The following is a 24,351-nucleotide window of genomic DNA, read 5'->3' on the forward strand; positions in this document are numbered from 1 at the left end:
CGGGGCCCCCCCGCCGCTCCGTGGCGAAGGGGTAGAACTCCTCGCCCAGCACGGGGGGCGTCGGCAGGAAGGGGGGGCCCCGCGCCTCCTCCTCGGGGTACGGCGATATAGCTAGGGATATGGCTAGGCAGCAGTTCTGCGGAAAAGGACCTAGGGGTGATAGTGGACGAGAAGCTGGATATGAGTCAACAGTGTGCCCTTGTTGCCAAGAAGACCAATGGCATTTTGGGATGTATACGTAGGGGCATAGCGAGCAGATCGAGGGACGTGATCGTTCCCCTCTATTCGACATTGGTGAGGCCTCATCTGGAGTACTGTGTCCAGTTTTGGGCCCCACACTACAAGAAGGACGTGGATAAATTGGAGAGAGTCCAGCAAAGGGCAACAAAAATGATTAGGGGACTGGAACACATGACTTGTGAGGAGAGGCTGAGGGAGCTGGGATTGTTTAGTCTGCGGAAGAGAAGAATGAGGGGGGATTTGGTAGCTGCTTTCAACTACCTGAAAGGGGGTTCCAAAGAGGATGGATCTAGACTGTTCTCAGTGGTAGCAGATGACAGAACGAGGAGTAATGGTCTCAAGTTGCAGTGGGGGAGGTTTAGGTTGGATATTAGGAAAAACTTTTTCACTAAGAGGGTGGTGAAACACTGGAATGCGTTACCTAGGGAGGTGGTAGAATCTCCTTCCTTAGAGGTTTTTAAGGTCAGGCTTGACAAAGTCCTGGCTGGGATGATTTAACTGGGGATTGGTCCTGCTTCGAGCAGGGGGTTGGACTAGATGACCTTCTGGGGTCCCTTCCAACCCTGATATTCTATGATTCTATGATTCTATGATATGAGGTGGGGGTGGGGTATCAGGAGGGGGAGGGGTATACAGGTGGGGGAGGGGTGCGTGGGCAGGGGAGGGGTATCAGGAGGGGGAGGGGTATTGGGGGGGAGGGGTATGAGGCGGGGGTGCAGGGGTGGGGAAGGGGTATACAGGTGGGGGTGGGGTATCAGGAGGGGAAGGGGTATACAGGTGGGGGTGGGGTATCAGGAGGGGGAGGGGTATATAGGTGGGGGAGGGGTGCGTGGGCGGGGGAGGGGTATCAGGAGGGGGAGGGGTATTGGGGAGGAGGGGTATGAGGCGGGGGTGCAGGGGTGGGGAAGGAATATGAGGTGGGGGTGGGGTACCAGGAGGGGGAGGGGTATATAGGTGGGGGAGGGGTGCGTGGGCGGGGGAGGGGTATCAGGAGGGGGAGGGGTATTGGGGGGGAGGGGTATGAGGCGGGGGTGCAGGGGTGGGGAAGGGGTATACAGGTGGGGGTGGGGTACCAGGAGGGGGAGGGGTATATAGGTGGGGGAGGGGTCCGGGGCAGGGGTATGGGGGGCAGGGTATGAGGGAGGGCAGGGGCGCATGGGCGGGGGAGGGGTTTGACCCACAGCTCAGGCTGCCCCCCCCCAGAGGGGTATGGGGGGGGATTCGAGCCGGGTGACGCCGTCGGGACGCTTCGGGGCTCAGGGCCCATCCCCTCCGGGGGGCGCCGGCTCCCACCCGGCCCCAGGGCGCCCCCCTCACACCTGTCCACCCCCCCCCGCCAGCTCCCATCGATCGCTCCCCGAATGCAGCCGGTTCCCGGACGCGGCCGGCGAGCACCCAGGGGACCCCGCTAATGGATTGGGGGATGGGCTGGGGGGCGGCGCTGGCAGCTGGCAGGACGCGGGGGGGGGGGGGGGGGGGGGGGTTGAGGCAGTTCGGGGATTGGTGGGGAGGTGGGGGCCTGGGATCCGTGTCGGGGGTCCGGGCCGAGGGCTTTGGGGGCCTTTGGGTTCGTCGGGGATTTGTGGGGGCCGGGAGCCGGTGTTGGGGGGCCGTGGGTTTGAGGGAGGGGGGACTGGGAGGTTTCAGGGGGGCAGGGCGAGGTGGGGGGGCAGGAGAGAATCAGGGACAGGGGATCGGGGCTGGGGCGGGGGGTGAAAGCAAAGGCGCCGACTTCTGCTCCTGCCGGTGGGGGCTTGACCCCCCCTCCCGGCCCCTATTCCGACTCCTTCCCCAAATCCCGCCCCGGCCCCACCTCCTCCCCCGAGCGCCCCGCTCCCCGCTCGGCGTGGCTGCGCGGGGGGCAGAGCACCCCACCCCGGAGCACCCACGGCGCCCGCACCTATGGGTGGAAGGAGGGAAGGGGGCGGGGCCGGAGAAGGGGGGGGCAGGACTCGCTCACCTGTGCCGGCCCCTTGGGGGCGGGGGGAGGGATCGGGAAATAAACAGGAACTGAGCCCTGGGTACCTGCCGCTCCGATCCAGAGGGGACGAGAACCCAGGAGTCCTGACCCCCACCAGGCTGAGCCCCCCTGCACCCCTCCTTTCCTCCCCTTCCTAGGGGCCAGAAACCCGCCCCTCCCCCTCCGGGCAGGTAGAACCCAGACGTCCTGCCCCCCATTTCTCAACTGGGTGTAGCGAACCCAGGCGTCCTGCCCCCCATTCCCATCCAGTGGGAGAGAACCCAGGCGTCCTGCACCCCCCATCCATGTCAACCCCCTCGCCGTACCCCGAGGAGGAGGCGCGGGGCCCCCCCTTCCTGCCGACGCCCCCCGCGCTGGGCGAGGAGTTCTACCCCTTCGCCACGGAGCGGCGGGGGGGCCCCGGGGCGGGGGCCGGGGGGGACCCCGACCCCGCCGACCCCGGGCTGCTGCTGCAGCGCAAGGAGCAGGACTTGCTGCTGGCCGCCGAGCTGGGCAAGATGCTGCTCGAGCAGAACGAGGAGCTGCGGGGGCGCTGCCAGGCCCTGGCCCGGGACCACGCGGCCGCCCTGGAGGTGAGACCCCCCCGGGCCCAGCCCCGGCCCCCCTGCATCCTCACTCCCCTCCCGGAGCCGGGAGAGAACCCAGGAGTCCGGGCTCCCAGCCCCCGCCTCCTCTAACCCCTAGACTCCACTCCCCTCCCAGAGCCAGGGCGAGAACCCAGGAGTCTGAGCAGAGAACCCAGGAGTCCGGGCTCCCAGCCCCCCCTGCTCTAACCCCTAGACTCCACTCCCCTCCCAGAGCCAGGGCGAGAACCCAGGAGTCTGAGCAGAGAACCCAGGAGTCCGGGCTCCCAGCTGCCCCTGCTCTAACCCCTAGACTCCACTCCCCTCCCAGAGCCAGGGGAGAACCCAGGAGTTCGGGCTCCCAGCCCCCCCTGCTCTGACTCACTCGACCCCCCCTCCCATCCCATAGCTGGGGAGAGAACCCAGGCGTCCGGGCTCCCAGCCCCACCCCCACCTGCTCTAACCACACTCTCTCTGGCTCAGAGGGGGGGCTGGTCCCTGGGACTTTCTCCCCCCCCCCGCCCCCGTGACTCACCCTCCTGCTCAGTTTCGCTCCTGTTCTCCGGCTGCCCCCGTAATTACCCCCGGCCCTGCCCGGTTGGGGCCGACGCGCCCCGGCACCCGGTCCGACTGGTCCGGCCGGCAGCGCCACCCAGGGGCGCAGCCGGTACCGGGGCCCGCGGTGACCCCAGGGCTGGGCAGCCTCCCCGATCCGGCCCCAGGGCTCGCGACTGGCTGGCTCAGGGGGCAGGGAGTGAGGCTTTTCCCCTCTAGGGCGCGCCGGCCCCGATCCGGCCTGGGGGGCGCAGGGAATGGGGCATGGGGCTGTTCCCCCCTAGGGGCGCCGGCCCTGATCCAGCCTGGGGGGGGGCTGGCTGGATCAGGGGGGCAGGGAGTGGGGCGGTTCCCCTCTGGGCCTGGGGGGGCTGCCCAGGGCTGGTCTCACCCCCCCCACCCCCCCGCAGAGGCTGGAGCAGGAGAAGTACGAGCTGCGCCGGCGGCTGGCGTCGGGGGTGGCCGAGTGGCAGACGCGGGGGGCGGAGCTGGAGGGGGACCTGGCGGCCCTACGAGCCCAGCTGGGCCACCAGCGGCTGGAGCAGCAGGACACCAGCCGGGAGAGCTCCCACGTGGCGCAGGAGCTGTCGGAGCAGAACCAGCGCCTAGCCGAGCAGCTGAGCCAGGTCAGCCCGGACGCCGGGGTTCCTCGGGAGGGGAGGGGGGCCTAGCGGTCAGAGCGAGGGGGCAGGGCGGGGAGCCTGGACACCTGGGTTCCTTGGGAGGGGAGGGGGGCCTAGTGGTCACAGCATGGGGAGCAGGGCTGGGAGCCTGGACACCTGGGTTCCTTGGGAAGGGAGTGGGGCCTAGTGGTTAGAGCGGGAGGGGGGTGGGGCTGGGAGCCAGGACTCCTGGGTTCCCTGGGAAGGGAGGGGAGGGGAGGAGTGGGTAATACTGGCTGCCTGGACATCCCCTCTGTGTCCCATGATCCTATTGGGCTGAAATCCCTTAAGTGGCTCAGGATCGCGGGGGGGGGGGGGGGAGGAGTTGGGGGGGCAAGGGGTGAATTTCCTGAGTGGGTGGATTTAAAGGGCCAGTGCTGGGTCCTAGGGAGCCCCCCCGTACCCCTCTCAGCTCACAGGTCAGGCAGGTCCCCGATGCTGTGTCTGAGCCCCCCAGCGGGCCCAGCTCACTCCCCCCTGCCCCCATCCATCTGCCCGTCTGTCTGCCCCCCCCCCCCCCAGGCCTCCCAGCTGGAGCAACAGCTGCAGGACGAGCTGATGGCCTTGCGGGTTGAGAATCGCACCCTGGGGATGAGCAGCGCCGAGCACGCGGCCCAGACCCAGAGCCTGCAGGCCGAGGTGAGATACACACCCTCCCCTCCAGGGGGCGCTGGCTCCCATCCGGCCCCAGGGTGGGGATTGGCTGGCTCAGGGGATGGGGGAGGACCTGGGGCCTTTCTCCTCTAGGGGGCGCCGTGGGGAACGGGACCTGGGACCTTTCCCCTCCAGGGGGCGCTGACTCTGGTCTGGCCGCAAGGCGGGGACTGGCTGGCTCGGAGGGTGGGGATCTGGACCTGGGGCCTTTCCCCTCCTGGGGGCGCCGGTTCTGACCCGTCTCTCGCTCCCCAGAACCTGATGCTGCAGGAGCGGAAGCAGGAGCTGGAGCGTCAGACCCGGCAGCGGCGGGAGGAGACCGAGGCCGTGCAGGGGCTGGTGGAGACGCTGCACGAGAACCTCCTGCTCCTGCGCCGGGAGCTGCACGAGAAGGAGCTGCAGGTACGGCCCGGGGGCGCCGTGCGGCAGGGAGGCTCGGCGGCGGCGGTGGGGGGGCTGTATTAACCCTTCGTTCCCCTTGCCCGCCCCCAGGCCCAGCAGCTCCGGGCCGAGGCAGAGGAGCTCCGAGTCTCCAACAGGTGGCTCCAGCGCCGGGTGAGGGAGATGACGGATGAGATTCGTCTCCACGACTCGGATGCCTCGGTCGCCTCCCTGCAGTCAGAAATTGAGCAGAGCGGCGAGGGGAGCCCGGAGCAGAACGGGGGGCCTGCTAAGGTGAGCGGAAGGGCTCTTGGGGGGTCCCCAACATCCTTGTATGGGCTGGGGTACATTCCCCTCTGTTAAACCGGCACGAGTCTTCTGTTGGGAAACCTAGAACCCAATCTCTCGGTGAGCCTCACCATTGCCCAGAAACCCATCCCCTGCTGAGGAACCTAGAACAAACCCAATGTTGGGAAACCAAGAACCTCCTCTTTGGGGAGGTGTAAGTCACCCAGAACTCAATGGTTGTTGAGGAACCTAGAAACAACCCGATGTTGGGAAACCAAGAACCTCCTCTTTGGGGGGTGTAAGTCGCCCAGAACCCAATGGTTGTTGAGGAACCTAGAACCACGGCTCAACTAATCTGGAAAGTACCTAGAACCCCAAAGTGGGTGATGGACATGGAACCCTCCCTCTTTGGGGCCATAGAAATTACCCAGAATTCATCCATCATTGGGGAACCTAGAACCTGTTCCTTCGGGAACCTAGAAATTGCCCATCTAAGCACTGGGTGAGGGGGTCCCTGTATAAACAGCCCCCACGCCGCACCCCAGAGGTGGCTGCATCTCAGTGCCAAAGATGTTGTTCTTTGTGTTGGGTTAGCCCCTGGCCAGGACCGTCTCCGAGGCTGCCCCTGGGGGTCCGAAGACCCCAGCCCGGGGGTCGGAAGAGGAGGGTGAATATGCTAAAAGGATCTTGGCTCTGAACCAACTGGATCAAGACCTGCTGAGACAGAAAGAGGTGGAGATACAAAAACTCCATGACCAGGTGAGTGTATGGGGGCGGGGGCGGGGGGCTCTCTCCTCGCTGGGGTGGGAGGCCATAAGTGGGACCCCGGGTGGGGGGCATGGGGGGCTCCCCAGCAGGGGGCGCTCTCCCTGCCCTACCCCCTCTCTCTGCCCCCAGCTGACCCTGCAGCACGTGGAGCTTTGCAGCCTGCGGGGGGAGCTGGCGAGCCAGAGACGCCTCTTCCAGGAGAGCGACCGGGACGAGACCCTCAAACTGGCCGTGGCCGATCGGGACGAAGCCATAATAAAGTGAGACCCCCATGCCGCCCCTGCCCCAAGCCAGGCCGTCCCCCTCCCCCGGGGCTGGTGCCCCCTAGAGGGGAAATGCCCCGTGCCCTATTCACCACCCCCCTGCATGATGCACCACTGAGGAAGAGAGACCCCTTGTGTTCACAAGTGGGAACTGCCCCCAAATGACTATCCAGGGAGTTAGGGCTGGAGGGGGAACTGGGGGGGCGGGGATGTGAGCGGGGAACACAGGAATGATCATGGGGGAGAGGAGCGGGGGAGATGTGGCTGATTGGGGGAGGGGAGTGGGGGAGATGGGGCAGGAGGGGGCTGGAGCGGGGGAGGCTGGGCTGGAGGGGCGTTGATCAGGGGAGGTGAATGGGGGAGATGGGGCAAGAGGCGGTGGCTGGTTGTGGGGGAGGGGAGCAGGGCTGGGTGCTGGGTCTGACCCCTGTGGCCCCCCCACCGCAGGAAGGGCCAGATGGAGCTGGAGCTGGCCCAGGTCTCTCTGGAGCGGGACTCCATGAGCCAACAGCTGCTTGCCGCCATCCGCCAGAAGATGGCGCTGTCCCAGGAGCTGGAGGGCTGGCAGGTGGGTCCCGACTCTGGGGGGCGGGAAGGTTCCCCCCAGGACTCCTGAGTCCCTTTCTTAGCAGGTAGAGGCCCTAAATAGTATCCCAGACTCCTGGGTTCCTACCTCAGTGGCTAGAATCACCACGACTCCTGGGTCCCATCCCTGCTGGGTAAAGCCCCCAGCACAATGACCCGGACTCCTGGGTCCCATCCATGGTGGGTAAAGCCCCCAGCACAATGACCCGGACTCCTGGGTCCCATCCATGGTGGGTAAAGCCCCCAGAACAGTGACCCAGAGACTTGAGTCCCATTCCCAGCTGCTACAGTCTCCAGCACTGTGACCCGGACTCCTGGGTCCCCTCCCTAGCCTATGGCAATGTTCACCTCTGTGCCCCCATTTCTCCCCCAGGACGACATGGAGTTCATTATCAAGCAGCAGCTGAAGCTCCAGCGGCAGCAAGAAGGGATCCCCATGTCCCCCCCGGCTCCCTCCAGGACCCCGGAGCAGGCCAAGACCTCGCCTTTCTTTCGGCGCGGGAACAGTGCCCCCAGTGGCACCAGCTTCCTATCGCTCTTCAAAAAAAGCTGAGACACTGGGGGCTGGTTCTGGAGGTTCTAGGGAGTGGAGAGGCAGAGGGGTCAGGATGGGGTGAGTGGACACAACACACCAGCACCAAACAAAGGACGCGGCCAAACCGGCTGGTTACCGAGGTGCCACTGAGATGAGTCTTGGGTAACTAGCTGCAAGGTCACTCAACAGGAGGTTCTAGGTCACTCAGCTAGAGAGTCCGTCCAGAGGATTTGCAGGCACGCCACTGCAAGTCCCAGCTTTCCAAAACCGTCCCCTCTCAATTGCCCAAGTTGATGTTCTAGGTGGGTCAACAGCCATTCTAGGTCCTCAACCTCCTAGGTTTAATGCTGCATGTTGAACAAGCAATTGCTGCTCTAGGTTGCCCAATCCTATCTGACTGGGTCATCTGCAGTAGCAGCCCAGAGGTTTTCTTATTGCACAATCTGTTGGCTAACTAACCAGCTGTTTGCTCCATATTGGCTGCACTAGGGTTCTAGATTATCCTACTGAGTGACCTATATTGGCCAGCTTTATACAACTGGATATGCAGTATTGACCAACCCCGAGTTCCCTGTTATCCTACTGCATAATCTAGGTTGGCCAACTCTATTCAACTGGATTCTCCATATTGAACACACTAGGGTTCTAGGTTATCTTACCAGGTTATCCAACCCTTCTCACCATGGCTTGACAAACTGGATGGTGCTGATTAGCCAAATGAATGTTTCATGTGAGCCAATTGAGTGTTCTAGGTTAGGCTACTGGATGTGCAAGGATACCCAGACGTCCCTTTCTAAATTGGCCAGTTGGATTATCTGTGGTGGTAACAGTTATGGTGCGTGATCCTAGCCGGGGTTCTTGGTTACACCGTTCACTCCAAGTGGATGCACCCTGTTGACAAAGACATGGTCCTACATCATATCCTGTTTGGAGTTCTAGATCAGAGAACTCACCTCAAGTGGACTCTTCATTGCTGGCAAATCCTCCTGCCCCTCTATGCTTCCCAACGGGAGGTTTGGTGTCAGCCAACTGACACTTCTAGATCACCCTACATCCTGTTCTAGATTAGCCCGCTCTTCACTCCCTTGCCCATGGATCTCTAGCTACCAAGATGCATTGCTCATCTGTGTTTTTCAGATGAGGACTCAGGACTAACGTGTATTATGGACAGACAGAAGGTGCAGAATAAGGCATCTGTAAAAATATCTGCTTCAGGTTTGGTGGGGAGGTTCTAGGTGACTCAATACAAGGCACAAAAGGTGGCTGGCCAGAACACTAGAGAAGCCAAGAGAAAAGCGGCCATGTAATAACCCTCAGCACTGGCCCTTAGCCAGCACCTTCCACTTGATTAGCACTTTATTAACACTGATTAACCCCCTCAACCCAGCCCCCGTAAACTGAGTTCCTACCCTTATCCCCACTTCACACGGGGCAAACTGAGGCACAGATAGGCGAAGGGACTTGACCAAGGTCACGCAGTGGCAGAGAAGAGACCCCAGGAGTCCTGATGCCCAGCCCCCTCTGCCGGTCTAACCCACTAGGCCCTACTCCCCTTCCACGAAGCACCCTCTTAACTGCTACTTTGGGCGAGTATTTCCCGCTCAAGCCGCAGAACTTGTGAGGTTCTAGATTCTCTCACACACGCAGAGCAGGGCTCACCCCCCTCCAGCCGGGGGCAGAATATTTTGCTACCTTATCTGCTCAGGGTGCCCCGTGCACCTTGGGTTATTATAGGATCAAAGGTCTATCTAGCGACCCAGGGAACACGCTCCCTTACTAACCACGGTGACGCAGAGGCTGTCGGTCTCTAGTTAACGCGCTCGGGTTGTGACCGGGGATTTTTCTATCCCGCTGCCTTGTGCAGGTATCATTTGCACCGAGCAAGTATAGAGAGAGATGGTTACTAATCGCTGTGTGTGTGTGTGTCATTTCTACAAGGAGGCAGGACTCCTGGGTTCTCTCCCTGGCTCTGGGAGGGGAGGTGGGTCTAGTGGGTTAGAGCAGGGGGGGCTGGGAGCCAGGACTCCTGGGTTCTCTCCCTGGCTCTGGGAGGGGAGGTGGGTCTAGTGGGTTAGAGCAGGGGGGCTGGGAGCCAGGACTCCTGGGTTCTCTCCCTGGCTCTGGGAGGGGAGGTGGGTCTAGTGGGTTAGAGCAGGGGGGGCTGGGAGCCAGGACTCTTGGGTTCTCTCCCTGGCTCTGGGAGGGGAGGTGGGTTGGGGGGGCTGGGAGCCAGGACTCCTGGGTTCTCTGCCCGGCTCTGGGAGAGGAGCGAGCGGCTGTGGTTGCTGCCCCGGGGGCGGGAGAACAATGGGGTGCTTGTGGCGGTGTGTGGGGGGTGGACGGGAGGCCAGGCTGGAATGTCCTTTCCGGGTGGAGGAATGGGGCCCAGACAGACAGATGGACAACTCCAGCCCAGACACCTTCCCCCCCCCCCCCGACACAGGGAACGGGCTGTGGGGGGGACGGACCCCAGATTTTGGGGGAGATCAACTGGAGGATAGGGACTGAGTGTGTGTGGTAGTCGGGGGAGCCATCTTCTTGGGGGCTGATGAAGGGGGGTATCTGGGGGGACGGGGAAGGGGGAACCCATTTCCTGGGCGGCAAGGGGACAGAGTGGGGGGTGACTCCATCTCTGGGAGGGGTGGACCTGACCATCTATGGGGCTCAGCCTGGGGGCCCCCCAATCTGGGGGAGGGGCCCTGGGAGGGTGGGGATTTGGGGTGCGGGGTTCATAGTGGCAGAGTGGGTGTTTGGAGGTGCAGGGGGTGGGGTGCATGAGGGTGGGGTTGTTTGGGGGTGCAGGGGAGGAGGTGTGGATATTTGGGATGCTGGGGGAGGGGTGCATTGGGGCGGGGTGGTGTTTGGGATGCAGGGGAGGAGGTCTGGAAGGTGGGGATTTGGGGTGCATGGGGGAGGGGTGGGTGTTTGGGGGTGCAGGGGAGGAGGTGTGGGGATTTGGGGCACAGGTGGGCGAGGTGGGTGTTTGGGGGTGCAGGGGAGGAGGTCTGGGGGGTGGGTGTTTGGGGGTGCAGGGGGAGGGGTGGGTGTTTGCGGGTGCAGGGGAGGAGGTCTGGGGGGGTGGGGATTTGGGGTGCTGGGGGGAGGGGTGCATGGGGTGGCAGCGTGGGTGTTTGGGGCTCCGGGGGAGGGGGCAGGGACTATCAGCCGGACTGGGCGTCTCCGGGGGGGGGGGGGTCACTTGGCCCCGCCCCCTCATTAGGCCCCGCCCCTTCCCAGCCCAGCCGGCCCGGCCGAGGCCGCAGGAAGGGAGGTTCTGGGTCAGCTGATCCCGGGTCCACCCACCGCCGGGCCGCGGACGCCGCTGGAAAAGGGGGGTTTCTGGGGGGCCCGATTCCCGTCCGCACCCGGCTCTGCCCGCCCCCCCCTTCCTGCAGCCGGGGGCCCGGGACTAGGGGACCCCCCCGGGAGAGGCGCCCCCCAGCCATGACCCCCTGAGCAGAGGCCCCTTGCGCCCAGGCAGCTCCCGGGGGCCGGGACTTTGAGCCCCCGCAGCCCGGGGGCGCCGGGCCGGGCAGGCGGAGGGAGGGACCGGACCGGAGCGGACCGGGCAGGCGGAGGGAGGGACCGGCAGGCGAATGGCTGGCAAGGACTATGACCATCTCTTCAAGCTGCTCATCATCGGGGACTCGGGTAGGGGCCGGGCCTGGCGCGTCCCCCCTCCCCGGGACCCCCCTCCCCTGCCGCCCCCCCCTCCCCGGGACCCCCCTCCCCTGCCGACCCCCCTTCCCTGGGACCCCCTTCCCCCTCCCTCCCCCCTTTCCCCTGCCGACCCCGCTTTCCCCTGCCTCCCCCCTTTCCCCGGGACCCCCTTCCCCTGCCTCCCCCCTTTCCCCGGGACCCCCTTCCCCTGCCTCCCCCCTTTCTCCGGGACCCCCTTCCCCTGCCTCCCCCATGGTGTGTTCCCTGCCCCCCCCCCCCGGGCCCCTTTCCCCTGCCCCCGCCCCCCTCTGCCTCCTTCTTTCCTTTCCCTCGCTCCCTCTCTCCAAGTCCCTTCCCCGCTTCGTGTCTCTGTTTCCTTCCTTTGTTCCAGCTTCTCTTCGGCCTCCCCCCGCCCCCCCGCTTCCTGGCGCCCCCTGGGGAAGATTCCCCCCCCCCCATCCTTCTCTTCCCCCCCCTCCCCCTTCCTAAGTTTCCCTCCCTCCCTCCATGTTCTTCCCTCCTCTCCTGGCCCTGGCCCCTCTTCCCCCCCCCCTTCCCTCCCTCTTCCGTCTCCTCTGGGTCATTTCTCTTCTGTCCGGCCTGTCTCCTTCCCCCCGTTCCCCCCCCCCCCCGCCCGCTGTCCCCCTTCTCTCCTCCCCCCCCCCCGCGCCTCTTCCCTCCCCTCGCTCCCAGCTCTGCACCCCGCTGCGCTTTCCCCTTGGGCCTGTTCTCTGCCACCCGCCCTTCCCGCCCTGCGGCCTAGGGGTTACAGCAGGGGGGGCTGGGAGCCCGGACTCCTGGGTTCTCTCCCCGGCTCTGGGAGGGGAGTGGGGGCTGCTGGGTTAGAGCTGGGGGGGCTGGGAGCCAGGACTCCTGGGTTCTCTCCCCGGCTCTGGGAGGGGAGCGGGGGCTGGTGGGTTAGAGCAGGGGGGGCTGGGAGCCAGGACTCCTGGGTTCTCTCCCCGGCTCTGGGAGGGGAGCGGGGGCTGGTGGGTTAGAGCAGGGGGGGCTGGAAGCCAGGACTCCTGGGTTGTCTCCCCGGCTCTGGGAGGGGAGCGGGGGCTGGTGGGTTAGAGCAGGGGGGGCTGGGAGCCAGGACTCCTGGGTTCTCTCCCTGGCTCTGGGAGGGGAGTGGGGGCTGGTGGGTTAGAGCAGGGGGGGCTGGGAGCCAGGACTCCTGGGTTCTCTCCCCGGCTCTGGGAGGGGAGGGGGGGCTGGTGGGTTAGAGCAGGGGGGGCTGGGAGTTCTATTCCCAGTTCTGTGAACTTGAACAATTCCCTGCGCATCTGTGCCTCAGTTTCCCCATGAGTGCAGCGGGGTAAATAGACCCAACCCCCCGGGGTTGAAATGCATTGAGATCAACCCCTGTATAACACAGAGGTGGGGTGGGGTTTCTTGTCCCCCCTTTTTCAGTCCTCCTCTTTCTACCTACTCTCTCTGTGCCCCTCTGGGGTGTGTCCTGGGAGTTGTGCAGACCACACCTATAGTGGGGGGGAGAGATTATTTTGGGGGGCAGATCGGGGGCGAGGACCCCCAGATCTCAGCCGGTGCCCTGCCCTGCCCTGGCTGCCCTTGGGGTGAGGTTTGTAACGGAGCGAGCGGAGCCGCCCCGGACGCCCGTGTCCTGTCCCGGTTTCTCCCCACCCGGCAAGGCAGCTGTTCCCTTCAGTCCAGTTAGTCCCAGCGCCACCCACCCCCTTCCTCCAGAGCAGCTGGGCACCCCCTGTGGGCTCGAGACAGGCCAAGAGCCAGGACTCCTGGGTTCTCTCCCTGGCTTGGGGAGGGGAGTGGGGTCTAGTGGTTATAGCGGGGGCTGGGAGCCAGGACTCCTGGGTTCTCTCCCTGGCTCGGCGAGGGGAGTGGGGTCTGGTGGTTATAGCGGGGGCTGGGAGCCAGGACTCCTGGGTTCTCTCCCTGGCTCGGAGAGGGGTCTGGTGGTTATGGGGGGGGGGGGGCGCCTGGGAGCCAGGACTCCTGGGTTCTCTCCCTGGCTCGGGGAGGGGAGAGGGGTCTGGTGGTTATGGCGGGGGGGGGGCGCCTGGGAGCCAGGACTCCTGGGTTCTCTCCCTGGCTTGGGGAGGGGAGTGGGGTCTAGTGGTTATAGCGGGGGGGGGGGGGGCTGGGAGCCAGGACTCCTGGGTTTTCTCCCTGGCTCGGGGAGGGGAGTGGGGTCTGGTGGTTATGGCGGGGGGGCACGCCTGGGAGCCAGGACTCCTGGGTTCTCTCCCTGGCTTGGGGAGGGGAGTGGGGTCTAGTGGTTATAGCAGGGGCTGGGAGCCAGGACTCCTGGGTTCTCTCCCTGGCTTGGGGAGGGGAGTGGGGTCTAGTGGTTATAGCGGGGGGGGGGGGGGGGCTGGGAGCCAGGACTCCTGGGTTTTCCCCCTGGCTCGGGGAGGGGAGTGGGGTCTGGTGGTTATAGCCGGGGCGGGGGGGGGGGGGGGTAGGGAGCCATGACTCCTGGGTTCTCTCCAGGTGGTGGGGTGAGGGTGACACTCGCTGGGTAAACACCCCGGGTGGCTCTGGGAGGGAGTGGTTCACGTCTGTTTGTGTTGTGGGTGCGGCAGGTCGCTCTGGGACCCAGCGTTGGGGGGCGGGGGGTCCCGGCCGCTCCCCCTAACCAGCCCTTTCTCCCCACAGGGGTGGGGAAGAGCAGCCTCCTCCTGCGGTTTGCAGATAACACGTTCTCCGGTAAGTACCCCCCCCCCCCCACCCCACCGCCTGGCTGCCCCCTCTTCCAACCCCCCCACAGGTCCCCAGCCTCCTTCCCTCACTGCCCCCCAAACTCCTCTGGCCTCCCAATTCCTCTTCCCACTTCACCCCAGTCCCCAAATCCTCCCTCTGCCCCACCATGGGCCGTGAGGTTCTTGGGGGAGGGGGTGTCCCTTCCCTCCGGGTGCTTGGGGTGGTCCCCAGGGGTTCACATCTGGGCTGGAGCGACTACACTCCTGGCTCCGAGCCCCCCTCCCTGGGACGGACCCCACTGGGAGGGGCACTGTTGGGTCTGGGGGTGTCTCGGGGGGATCCTCACAGAGCCCCGGGACCCCCCTTGGCCGGATGCATCACTCGTCTCTTCCTCCCTTTTCACCTTTCCTCCCTTTTCTCCTTCCCGGCTCCCTCCCCTTCCTGGTTCCTCTCTCTTCCCCTCCATCTCTGTCCTGCCCGGCCCACTCCTTCCTTTCTCCTTTCCCTCGTCCCCCCCCCCCCCCGCTCCTCCGTCCCCCCCTGCCGCCCTCCCCCGGCAGGCAGTTACATCACCACCATCGGCGTCGATTTCAAAATCCGGACCCTGGTGATCAATGGCGAGCGGGTCAAGCTGCAGATCTGGGACACGGCCGGGCAGGAGCGATTCCGCACCATCACCTCCACGTGAGCCGGACGCCGGGGTCCCATCTGGGGTGGGGAGGGGAGGGGGTCAGTGGTTAGAGTGGGGGGGGGGGCGGGAGCGGGAGCCAGGACTCCTGGGTTCTGTTCTCAGCTCTGGGAGGGGACTGGGGGTCTGTTGGGTTAGAGCAGGGGGGGCTGGGAGGCAGGACTCCTGGGTTCTCTCCCCGGCTCTGGGAGGGGAGTGGGGGCTTGTTGATTACTCGGATGCCTGGGTCCCATGGCTTGTCTCGTCCCCCCACGCCCCTGGGGCAGGTATTACCGCAACACCCACGGTGTCATCATCGTCTATGACGTGACGAACCCCGAATCCTTCGTCAACGTCAAGCGCTGGCTGCACGAGATTGGGCAGAATTGTGACAGTGTCTGCAAGGTGCTGGGTGAGTCTGGGGCCCCCCTCAAACCCCCGGGGCCCCCCTTCCCCCGCAGTGTCTGCAAGGTGCTGGGTGAGTCTGGGGCCCCCCTCAAACCCCCGGGGCCCCCCTTCCCCCGCAGTGTCTGCAAGGTGCTGGGTGAGTCTGGGGCCCCCCTTCCCCCGCAGTGTCTGCAAGGTGCTGGGTGAGTCTGGGGCCCCCCTTCCCCCGCAGTGTCTGCAAGGTGCTGGGTGAGTCTGGGGCCCCCTCAAACCCCCGGGGACCCCCTTCCCCCGCAGTGTCTGCAAGGTGCTGGGTGAGTCTGGGGCCCCCTCAAACCCCCGGGGCCCCCCTTCCCCCGCAGTGTCTGCAAGGTGCTGGGTGAGTCTGGGGCCCCCCTTCCCCCGCAGTGTCTGCAAGGTGCTGGGTGAGTCTGGGGCCCCCTCAAACCCCCGGGGACCCCCTTCCCCCACAGTGTCTGCAAGGTGCTGGGTGAGTCTGGGGCCCCCTCAAACCCCCGGGGACCCCCTTCCCCCGCAGTGTCTGCAAGGTGCTGGGTGAGTCTGGGGCCCCCTCAAACCCCCGGGGCCCCCCTTCCCCCGCAGTGTCTGCAAGGTGCTGGGTGAGTCTGGGGCCCCCCTTCCCCCGCAGTGTCTGCAAGGTGCTGGGTGAGTCTGGGGCCCCCTCAAACCCCCGGGGACCCCCTTCCCCCACAGTGTCTGCAAGGTGCTGGGTGAGTCTGGGGCCCCCCTTCCCCCGCAGTGTCTGCAAGGTGCTGGGTGAGTCTGGGGCCCCCCTTCCCCCGCAGTGTCTGCAAGGTGCTGGGTGAGTCTGGGGCCCCCTCAAACCCCCGGGGACCCCCTTCCCCCGCAGTGTCTGCAAGGTGCTGGGTGAGTCTGGGCCCCCCTCAAACCTCTGGGGTCCCCCTTCCCCCGCAGTGTCTGCAAGGTGCTGGGTGAGTCTGGGGCCCCCCTCAAACCCCTGGGGTCCCCCTTCCCCGCAGTGTCTGCAAGGTGCTGGGTGAGTCTGGGGCCCCCTCAAACCCCCGGGGCCCCCCTTCCCCCGCAGTGTCTGCAAGGTGCTGGGTGAGTCTGGGGCCCCCCTTCCCCCGCAGTGTCTGCAAGGTGCTGGGTGAGTCTGGGGCCCCCCTTCCCCCGCAGTGTCTGCAAGGTGCTGGGTGAGTCTGGGGCCCCCTCAAACCCCCGGGGACCCCCTTCCCCCGCAGTGTCTGCAAGGGGCTGTGTGAGTCTGGGGCCCCCCTTCCCCCGCAGTGTCTGCAAGGTGCTGGGTGAGTCTGGGGTCCCCCTCAAACCCCCGGGGCCCCCCTTCCCCCGCAGTGTCTGCAAGGTGCTGGGTGAGTCTGGGGCCCCCCTTCCCCCGCAGTGTCTGCAAGGTGCTGGGTGAGTCTGGGGCCCCCTCAAACCCCCGGGGACCCCCTTCCCCCGCAGTGTCTGCAAGGTGCTGGGTGAGTCTGGGGCCCCCTCAAACCCCCGGGGCCCCCCTTCCCCCGCAGTGTCTGCAAGGTGCTGGGTGAGTCTGGGGCCCCCCTTCCCCCGCAGTGTCTGCAAGGTGCTGGGTGAGTCTGGGCCCCCCTCAAACCCCCGGGGCCCCCCTTCCCCCGCAGTGTCTGCAAGGTGCTGGGTGAGTCTGGGCCCCCCTCAAACCTCTGGGGTCCCCCTTCCCCCGCAGTGTCTGCAAGGTGCTGGGTGAGTCTGGGGCCCCCCTCAAACCCCTGGGGTCCCCCTTCCCCGCAGTGTCTGCAAGGTGCTGGGTGAGTCTGGGGCCCCCCTCATCCTCCATGGGGTCCCCCTTCCCCCATAGTGTCTGCAAAGTGCTGGGTGAGTCTGGGGCCCCCCTTCCCCCGCAGTGTCTGCAAGGTGCTGGGTGAGTCTGGGGCCCCCCTCATCCCCCCTGGGGTCCCCCTTCCCCCGCAGTGTCTGCAAGGTGCTGGGTGAGTCTGGGGTCCCCCTCAGCTCCCCCAGAACTGCCCTCCCCAAGGGGATGTGTCCCCTTGCCCCATCCCCCTACCCCAGGGGACTCTGGGTTAACCCCTTGGGGCCCAGACCCCTGTGCCTGACCCTCCCCCCTCTTTCCCCACAGTGGGGAACAAGTGCGAGGACCCCTCCCGGAAGCAGGTGGAGACGGCCGACGCCCGGCGCTTCAGCGAGCAGATGGGGGTGCGGCTCTTTGAGACCAGCGCCAAGGAGAACCTCAACGTCGAGGAGGTACTGGCACTGCTGTGGGGAAGCTCGCAGCGCGGCAGGGGAGGGGCAAGCCAGACTGGGGACACTGCTGAAGGGAAGCTCGCAGCACTGCGTGTGTGTCTCGGGATGGGGGGTGGGGTGCAGGAACAGTCCATGGTTGGGACACCGTTCCTGGGAAGCTCCCAGCCCCATTCCGGGAGAGGGGGGATGGGGCTGCAGGGCAGTTTGCCTCGGCCTGGGACACTGCTGGGAGGAAGTTTGCAGCCCTGCAGGGAGGGAAGCTGGTGGGGGCACTGCTGTGGGGAAGCTCGCAGCACTGTGTGTGTGCGGGGGGAGTTGCCAGGAAGCTCCTAGCACCATGGGGAGAGGAGGGAGGAGAGGCTGCAGGAAGCTGACCTTGGCCAAGGGAAGCCCTGCGGGGAAGCTCGTGGCGCTGGGTGGGGGGATCGGGCCGGGGGCACTGCTGCGGGGAAGCTCACCACCCTCTCGCCCCGCCCCCCAGATGTTCAACGCGGTGACGGCCATGGTGCTCCGCACCAAGCAGGAGAACCTGGCCCGGCTGCAGCACCCCGAGGTGGTGAAGATCAACAGGCCCAAGAAAAAGCCCCCCGTCAAGAAATGCTGCTGAGGGATGGGGCCCCCCGAAACCTGGGGGGAGCTGAGCCCCTGCCCCCACCCCCGGGGCAGGGATGGACTGTGTGTGTATGGGGGGGGTATCTGCCCCCCCGCCCCGGGGACTCCTGGCCATTGCGGCTGTGGGATGGGGGGTTTGGAGAGGGGGGACGGTGGGGGTTGGCTGGAGCCTGGGGGGCTGGTAGGAGTGGGCGGATGGTGGAAGGAACAGAGAGAAGGGGGACTAGAGGAGACTGTCCTGCCCTGGGGGGGTCCTGGGCCCCCAACTTTCCTCCTGCCCCCCAATCTGCCCCCCACCCCTATCTCTCCACCCCACTGTGAAAGGAAAGATGCCTCTTTGGGGTGCCCATGCCCCTGAATGCGGCAGGGTCCCACAACTCTGGAGTGGGGGAACGCATGGGAGTTGCTACTCCACCCCCCCATATTCCCCTATGCCCTCATTTGTTTGGGGGTGTCTCCCTGCTCCAGCTCTCCATTCTCCCACAGGGGACCCCAAATCTCCCCAGCGCAGTCCCCCCCAAGTGCCCCTATGCACTCCAACCCTCTTGAGCACTGGAAAGGCAGCATGTAGGAAATGGGGGGCAGCAAGCACCCCAAACCCCCTCCTTGCACCCCACACTCTGGGAGCATGTGGGGATATGGCCCCCTCACTGGGAACAAGATGGGGTTCACCCCTCTTTTCCGAGAGCTGCCCCCTCTGGGATCAAATCTGGGGTTTGCTGCCCGGCTTTGAGTTCCCGCCCCACTAGGAGTGGGGTGGGGGGGCTCAGCAGTGGGGGGCAGCCCCCACACTGGGAGCAAAAGGAGGCAGTTCGCTCGTGGGGTGCAGCCCTGGGACCCCCTCCTGGGGGCAATAAGGGGAGCTTGGAAGTGGGTTCACCCCAGCACTGGAACAGGGTGGGGTGTGGGGCTGGCCCCCCAATAACTGTGCAATAATCCGGCCCCACCCCGGGGGGGTGAACTGACACTAACCCTGCCCTAGCCACGGAGACAAGTGTTTCTTCAATAAAGACAGTTTAGGTATGAAAAGAAGCCTGCTTGCTTAGCCCGGACGCCTGGGTTCTCTCCTGGCTTGGGGGGCTCAGAGCCAGGACTCCTGGGCTCTGTTCCTCGCTGTGCGTGCCTCGGTTTCCCCCGGCACTAGCCAGTTATGACTCTCCGGGGGCGGTGTGAGGCAGGGGGCCCCGGAACGCCCTCCCCTTAAGAGGAAACCAGTTAATTCAGATTCAGGACGTTTACGCTTCGCCATTCTGCTTTGGGTCAGACCTGCTCTGGGGGGAGACGGTGGCCAGCGAGGGATCTGTGTGGATGGTCCCCTCACCCTGAGCAGGGAAACGGAAACTGGATTCAGCCCAAGGGCCGGGGCCAGTGTGGTGAGGAAGCTTGCTGCGCCGGGGGGCGGACAGTCTGGGGGAGAACTCGCCGGTGAGGGGCACTGAGGCAAGGCACAGCGCTGGGGGTGGGCCGGTGTTGGGGGAGTGTCTGGCTGGGGGCACCTCTAGAGGGAAGCTCACAGCAGCAGGGTGTGTAGTCACTGGCTGGGGGCACTGTTGGGGGAAGCTCGCAGCGTTGCCGGGAGAGGGGACTATTCCTGGCTGGGGGGTTGCAAACCCCTTTCGAGCGCCTCACCTGCTTTGAACTCCCAGACCGCGGGAGAAACGCCGTCCCCGCCCTCCGCCTGGGGCGAGAAATCTTTTCCCAGGGGGGCTGGTCCCTCCAGCAGGGAGAGAGGGGACTCCCCCAAAATTCCCCCTCCCCGTGTGGGGGGCAGCCCCCAAAACATTCCACACCTCCCCAGCCTCAGGGCTCTCTCCTTCTTTATTGACTCCCGGGCAGCGGGCGAGACGCACAAACTTCAGTACAGTTCATCTTGTGGTCGCAGTGGTGGAGAGGCCCCAGCTGGGGGCACTGCTGCGGGGAAGCTCGCTGCGCTGGCGACAGGGTGCGTCCAGCCCCTGTGGGTCTGTCTGGGGTGAGTCCATAGCCAGCGTCTCCCCAGCTGGGATGGGGAACGGTCCTGCATCACAGCTCCATCTGCTCCGGCTGCGCCCCCTGCCCCCGGCCCGGGAGGAGCAGCGGGGGGGCAGCCAGGGCGCTGGGGGGCAGCATGAAGGTCCGGATGGAGTGGGGCACCTGGCTACCTGGGGGGGTCCACAGCACCAGCTCCGTCGCGGGGTTCCTGGGGCAGTGGAAGGAGATGGAAGTTAGATAACGCAATCCCGTCCCTGCCCCCTCCTGCCCCTCCATGGGGCAATACTCACAGGTACTGCAGGAGGCCCGGCTCTGCCAGGCTGAGGGGGGTGCAGTCGGCCATGCTGAACTCCCCCTCCAGCACCACGCTGCCCTCCTCGGCCTCCGCCCCGCTGGCGTCCTCGCTCCCTCCAGCCGGGGGCAGCCTGGGGGGGGAACACACAGCGCTGAGATGCAGCCACCTCTGGGGTGAGTCCGCCGTTCCCCCGGCACGATGCTCCCCCACCCTGCTCCCCATGGTGTGCCCCGGGTACCTCTGCTCTGGCTGCCGGCAGCGGGCGTAATCCTGCACCCACTGCGCCCAGGCGGGGTCGGGCGCCGGGCCCCGGGCGGGGAACCCGTTGCCGCTGTAGACGTGGTCGTTCTCCAGGCTCAGCGTGTTGAAGCGGGCCGCCATCTTCTCCTCCGACAGGAACTGCTTTGGGCCAGGCTGCCTGCAGCGGGCAGGGAGGGAAAGGGGAGCTCCCACAATGCACTGCGCTCGGTCGTGCCAACCTGGGGGGCTCTTGGGCTGCAGAGCGCCCACTTGCAGCGAGACGGGGGTTCCCAGCATGCATTGCGCACGGTCATGCCAAGCCTTGCGTGCCTAAGCGCCCGTGTGACCAGTCCAGCCAAGCTGGAGAGCTCCCAGAAGCCATTGCACCACCTCACGCCAAGCTGGGGTGCCACCTAGCAGCTCTGTTCTTGGGGAACCAGGGCGCAGGGCCCAGCCTGGCTGACCCACGAAAGACCTTCCCGCCCCAGCCTCTGCTCGAACCAAATCTGTGCCAGAAGAAAGGCGTACAAAAAGCAATGGAAAGGCAGTGGGAGACACCCCTAAACCCCGGGATAAGGGGGACAGGAATAAGGAAACCCCTCTAGCCTCATCTGCATGGAAGATGGGACAAGGAGGCATCTCCATCAGCCTACAGAATGGAGATTCCAAGGCAAGGACCGCAGGGAACTCTGGGAGCAGAAAAGCAGGGCAGCACGGCACGATGGGGGATCTCTGCCCCAGATGTTAATGAACCCACGCCTCCACGCCCCCAGCTCAGTGGTGATCAGAGCAATTCTGGTCATGAACCCTTTACTGGTATCCAAAATGGTGACGCTCCCTAACTGCATCGTGAACTCCCTCCAGGGAACAGTGCCCACAGCCAGGAAGCTCAGCTCCTGTTGTCATGAACGACAACTTTGGGATCCTCCCTTGAGCCATCCGCCTGCCCATAAACAAATCGAGCGTCTCCCTTGAACCACTGTTCTCCCCCTACAAAACCCCGACCCACGCTCCAGCCCGTGCTCTGCTGCCTGGATCCAAACTCTGCAGCAGGTCCACTGGGACCCCAGCACTCCAGACCCTCAGCTACCACCGCCCCCTGGGACCCCCGATCGACTCCAGCTTCACGGAGTGGTGAGAACCCAGCTCTCTTGCTCTCTAGGTGCAGCCCCCTGACCCTGATGTGTGTGATCAGTTAAAGTTTTCTAAATCTGACTTTTATAATCTGGATTTAATATGATCACGGTTTGGTTTGGCTCCCCGGTGGTTATTACCTGGCCATAAATAACTTTCATGGTTAAGCTGGTTGCGTCTCCCTCTCTCCGTCTCCCCCTCGTGGGGTTTTTTTGGTTCCGCATTCGCTCTGCGGCAAGGCTCCTCGTCCCTAAGCTAAAGATCCCTGCAGCGCCCCAAAATCCCCTGGGGTTTGCTCAGCCAGTGGGTTACGACCAGAACAATTGTGATGTGAAAGTGCTGATTAACCTGGTCCACTCGGGGTGGGGTGTGTGTGTGTGTTTTCACGGAACCCAGCCCTAGGGAACCGAGGTCCTGCAGGATCGCGCCGTTGGGAGGGGACGTGCAGCGGGGAAAAGCAGAGCTCCGTATGAGAACACAAGGGACACAAGCAGTACGTTGATAGATGTACACAACCCCCCTCCCCAAGAGTAACCCTAATAAATGAGTGAACCCCAAAGTAACGGGCAAAGCTGGTCACGGGTCTCCTGGGCTGCATTGCGCCTAGTCACATGAGGCCAGGAACCTCCCAGAACGCATTGCACTGAGTTACGCCAAGAGGGGGGCCTCCCAGCAGGCACTGCCCCCACTCACGCCAACCGGGGGAGCTCTCAGGAAGTCCCGCCCTCGGTCCTGCCAAACTAGGGATCCCCCAGGATGCACTGCAGCCAGGCTGTGGTGAGGAACCAGGCGGGGTTTAACCAGGAAGGAGGATGAAGGCCAATATAAGGGGGGACCCCCAGGCCTCCCCCATTGATGTCACCTCCCCCATACTCACTGCTCTTCCTTCTCCAGGCGGCGTTTGAGGGCCAGCGACGCCACGTGGGGCAGCTGGCGGGTGCTGAAACAGGAGGAGAGAGTCAAAATCAGGGGGTCCCAGTGCCCCGTCCCAGCTCTTTCAGTCCCAGCAGCCCCCGCATGTGCTCACCATGGCAGTGCCGCGCCGGTGAAGCTGACCAGCCCCTGATCCCGAGCGGCCCAGGGCATTCTGCAGGGCACCTCCTGCCTCCAGTCAGGGGTCGGGGCCGTGCAGCGGGGGGAGCCCAGCCATGGGCGGCGGCTCCAGCCCATGTCCGCCCCCCAGGAAGGGGCAGTGCCGGGGCTCGAGGTCACCGCCGCCCCCGGCTGCCAGGGTCGGGGACCCATCCGCGGGTCATCGCCTGGGGAGACAAGGGAGAGTTACACGCTGTCATAAATATAAAGGGAAGGGTAAACACCTTTAAATCCCTCCTGGCCAGAGGGAAAACCCTCTCACCTGTAAAGGGGTAAGAAGCTGGGATAACCTCGCTGGCACCTGACCACAATGACCCATGAGGAGACAAGATACTTTCAAAGCTGGAGGGGGGAGAAACAAAGAGTCTCTCTGTCTGTGTGAGGCTTTTGCCGGGGACAGAACAGGAATGGAGTCTGAGAACTGAGTCTGTAATCTAGCTAGAGACGCGTTAGATTCTGTTTGTTTAAATGGCTGAGAAAATAAGCTGTGCTGAATGGAATGGAGATTCCTGTGTTTGTGTCTTTTTGTCACTTAAGGTTTAGCCTAGAGCGACTCTCTGTGTTTTGAATCTGGTTACCCGGTAAGGTATCTACCAGCCTGAGTTTACAGAGGTGATTCTTTTACCTTTTCTTCAATTAAAATTCTTCTTTTAAGATCCTGATTGCTTTTTCCTTGTTCTTAAGAGCCAAGGGTTTGGGTCTGTGTTCACCGCTGCGAATTGGTGAGGATTTTTATCAAGCCTTCCCCAGGAAAGGGGGTGTCGGGTTTGGGGAGGATTTCGGGGGGAAAGACGTTTCCAAGCGGGCTCTTTCCCGGCTATGTATCTGTTAGACACTTGGTGGTGGCAGCGATAAAATCCAGGGGCAAAAGGTAAAATAGTTTGTGCCTTGGGGACGTTTTAACCGGAGCTGGTAAGAATAAGCTTAGGGGGTTTTCATGTGGGTCCCCACCCCTGTATGCGAGAGTTCAGCGTGGGGCGGGAACCCTGACAGGGCGGCGGAGACGCGCAGCGACCCCGCCGACGGGCTCGGCCGGCTCCCAAGGCGCACGGCGCCAGAGGGACTGAGCTGCTGGGCTCCCAGCATGCACTGCGCCGGGTCACGCCGGGCCGGGGGGCTCCCAGCATGCACTGCGCCGGGTCTCGCCGGGCCGGGGGGCTCCCAGCATGCACTGTGCCGGGTCTCGCCGGGCCGGGGGGCTCCCAGCATGCACTGCGCCGGGTCTCGCCGGGCCGGGGGGGCTCCCAGCATGCACTGCGCCGGGTCTCGCCGGGCCGGGGGGCTCCCAGCATGCACTGCGCCGGGTCACGCCGGGCCGGGGGGCTCCCAGCATGCACTGCGCCGGGTCTCGCCGGGCCGCGGGGCTCCCAGCATGCACTGCGCCGGGTCACGCCGGGCCGGGGGGCTCCCAGCATGCACTGCGCCGGGTCACGCCGGGCCGGGGGGGTCCCAGCATGCACTGCGCCGGGTCACGCCGGGCCGGGGGGGCTCCCAGCATGCACTGCGCCGGGTCACGCCGGGCCGGGGGGCTCCCAGCATGCACTGCGCCGGGTCTCGCCGGGCCGGGGGGGTTCCAGCATGCACTGCGCCGGGTCACGCCGGGCCGGGGGGGCTCCCAGCTGGCACTGGGGGTCACGTGGGGCCAGGGGGCTCCCGGCATGCACCAGGGGGTCACGTGGCGCCGGGGGGGTCCCAGCATGCACCGGGGGCGTCACGCGGGGCCGGGGGGCTCCCAGCATGCACCGGGGGGGTCACGCGGGGCCGGGGGGCTCCCGGCATGCACCGGGGGGGTCACGCGGGGCCGGGGGGCTCCCAGCATGCACCGCGGGGGTCACGCCAGGCCGTGGGGGTTCCCAGGAGGCACCGGGGGGCTCACGCGGGGCCGGGGAGGGGCTCCCAGCATGCATTGCACC

At 65.1% G+C, this 24,351-nt stretch overlaps 3 protein-coding genes across 5 annotated transcripts; 2 read left to right on the forward strand and 1 right to left on the reverse strand.

Annotated features, from left to right (window-relative positions):
- Positions 1 to 1,968: 1,968 nt before the first annotated feature.
- On the forward strand, positions 1,969 to 9,382 carry BICDL2 (BICD family like cargo adaptor 2). 2 transcript variants are annotated; one of them, XM_037898767.2, is made up of 9 exons: positions 1,979 to 2,793; positions 3,750 to 3,965; positions 4,524 to 4,640; positions 4,911 to 5,057; positions 5,148 to 5,330; positions 5,919 to 6,083; positions 6,222 to 6,352; positions 6,803 to 6,923; positions 7,314 to 9,382. In XM_037898767.2, the coding sequence occupies exons 1-9, from the start codon at positions 2,506 to 2,508 to the stop codon at positions 7,491 to 7,493; spliced, it is 1,548 nt and encodes a 515-aa protein (XP_037754695.1). In that variant the 5' UTR covers positions 1,979 to 2,505; the 3' UTR covers positions 7,494 to 9,382. The 2 variants fall into 2 exon arrangements, with proteins under 2 accessions (XP_043404805.1, XP_037754695.1); XM_043548870.1 differs by having other exon boundaries at positions 1,969 to 2,793; positions 5,919 to 6,352.
- A 1,326-nt stretch (positions 9,383 to 10,708) lies between these two features.
- LOC102932847 (ras-related protein Rab-35) lies at positions 10,709 to 18,751 on the forward strand. 2 transcript variants are annotated; one of them, XM_043549999.1, is made up of 7 exons: positions 10,709 to 11,018; positions 11,070 to 11,126; positions 13,773 to 13,823; positions 14,378 to 14,501; positions 14,772 to 14,896; positions 16,970 to 17,094; positions 17,576 to 18,751. In XM_043549999.1, exons 2-7 carry the CDS (start codon positions 11,072 to 11,074, stop codon positions 17,699 to 17,701), a joined length of 606 nt encoding a protein of 201 aa, XP_043405934.1. In that variant the 5' UTR covers positions 10,709 to 11,018; positions 11,070 to 11,071; the 3' UTR covers positions 17,702 to 18,751. The 2 variants fall into 2 exon arrangements, with proteins under 2 accessions (XP_043405934.1, XP_037754694.1); XM_037898766.2 differs by having other exon boundaries at positions 10,709 to 11,126.
- Positions 18,752 to 19,506: 755 nt separating this feature from the next.
- HCFC1R1 (host cell factor C1 regulator 1) lies at positions 19,507 to 22,757 on the reverse strand. Its single transcript, XM_037898765.1, has 6 exons — positions 22,701 to 22,757; positions 22,374 to 22,605; positions 22,224 to 22,286; positions 20,211 to 20,390; positions 19,968 to 20,102; positions 19,507 to 19,885 (listed from the first exon to the last, which is right to left on the reverse strand). Exons 2-6 carry the CDS (start codon positions 22,589 to 22,591, stop codon positions 19,729 to 19,731), a joined length of 753 nt encoding a protein of 250 aa, XP_037754693.1. The 5' UTR covers positions 22,592 to 22,605; positions 22,701 to 22,757; the 3' UTR covers positions 19,507 to 19,728.
- Positions 22,758 to 24,351: the final 1,594 nt, after the last annotated feature.

The sequence above is a fragment of the Chelonia mydas genome, chromosome 6, assembly GCF_015237465.2.
Source record: "Chelonia mydas isolate rCheMyd1 chromosome 6, rCheMyd1.pri.v2, whole genome shotgun sequence".
NCBI lineage: Eukaryota > Metazoa > Chordata > Testudines > Cheloniidae > Chelonia > Chelonia mydas.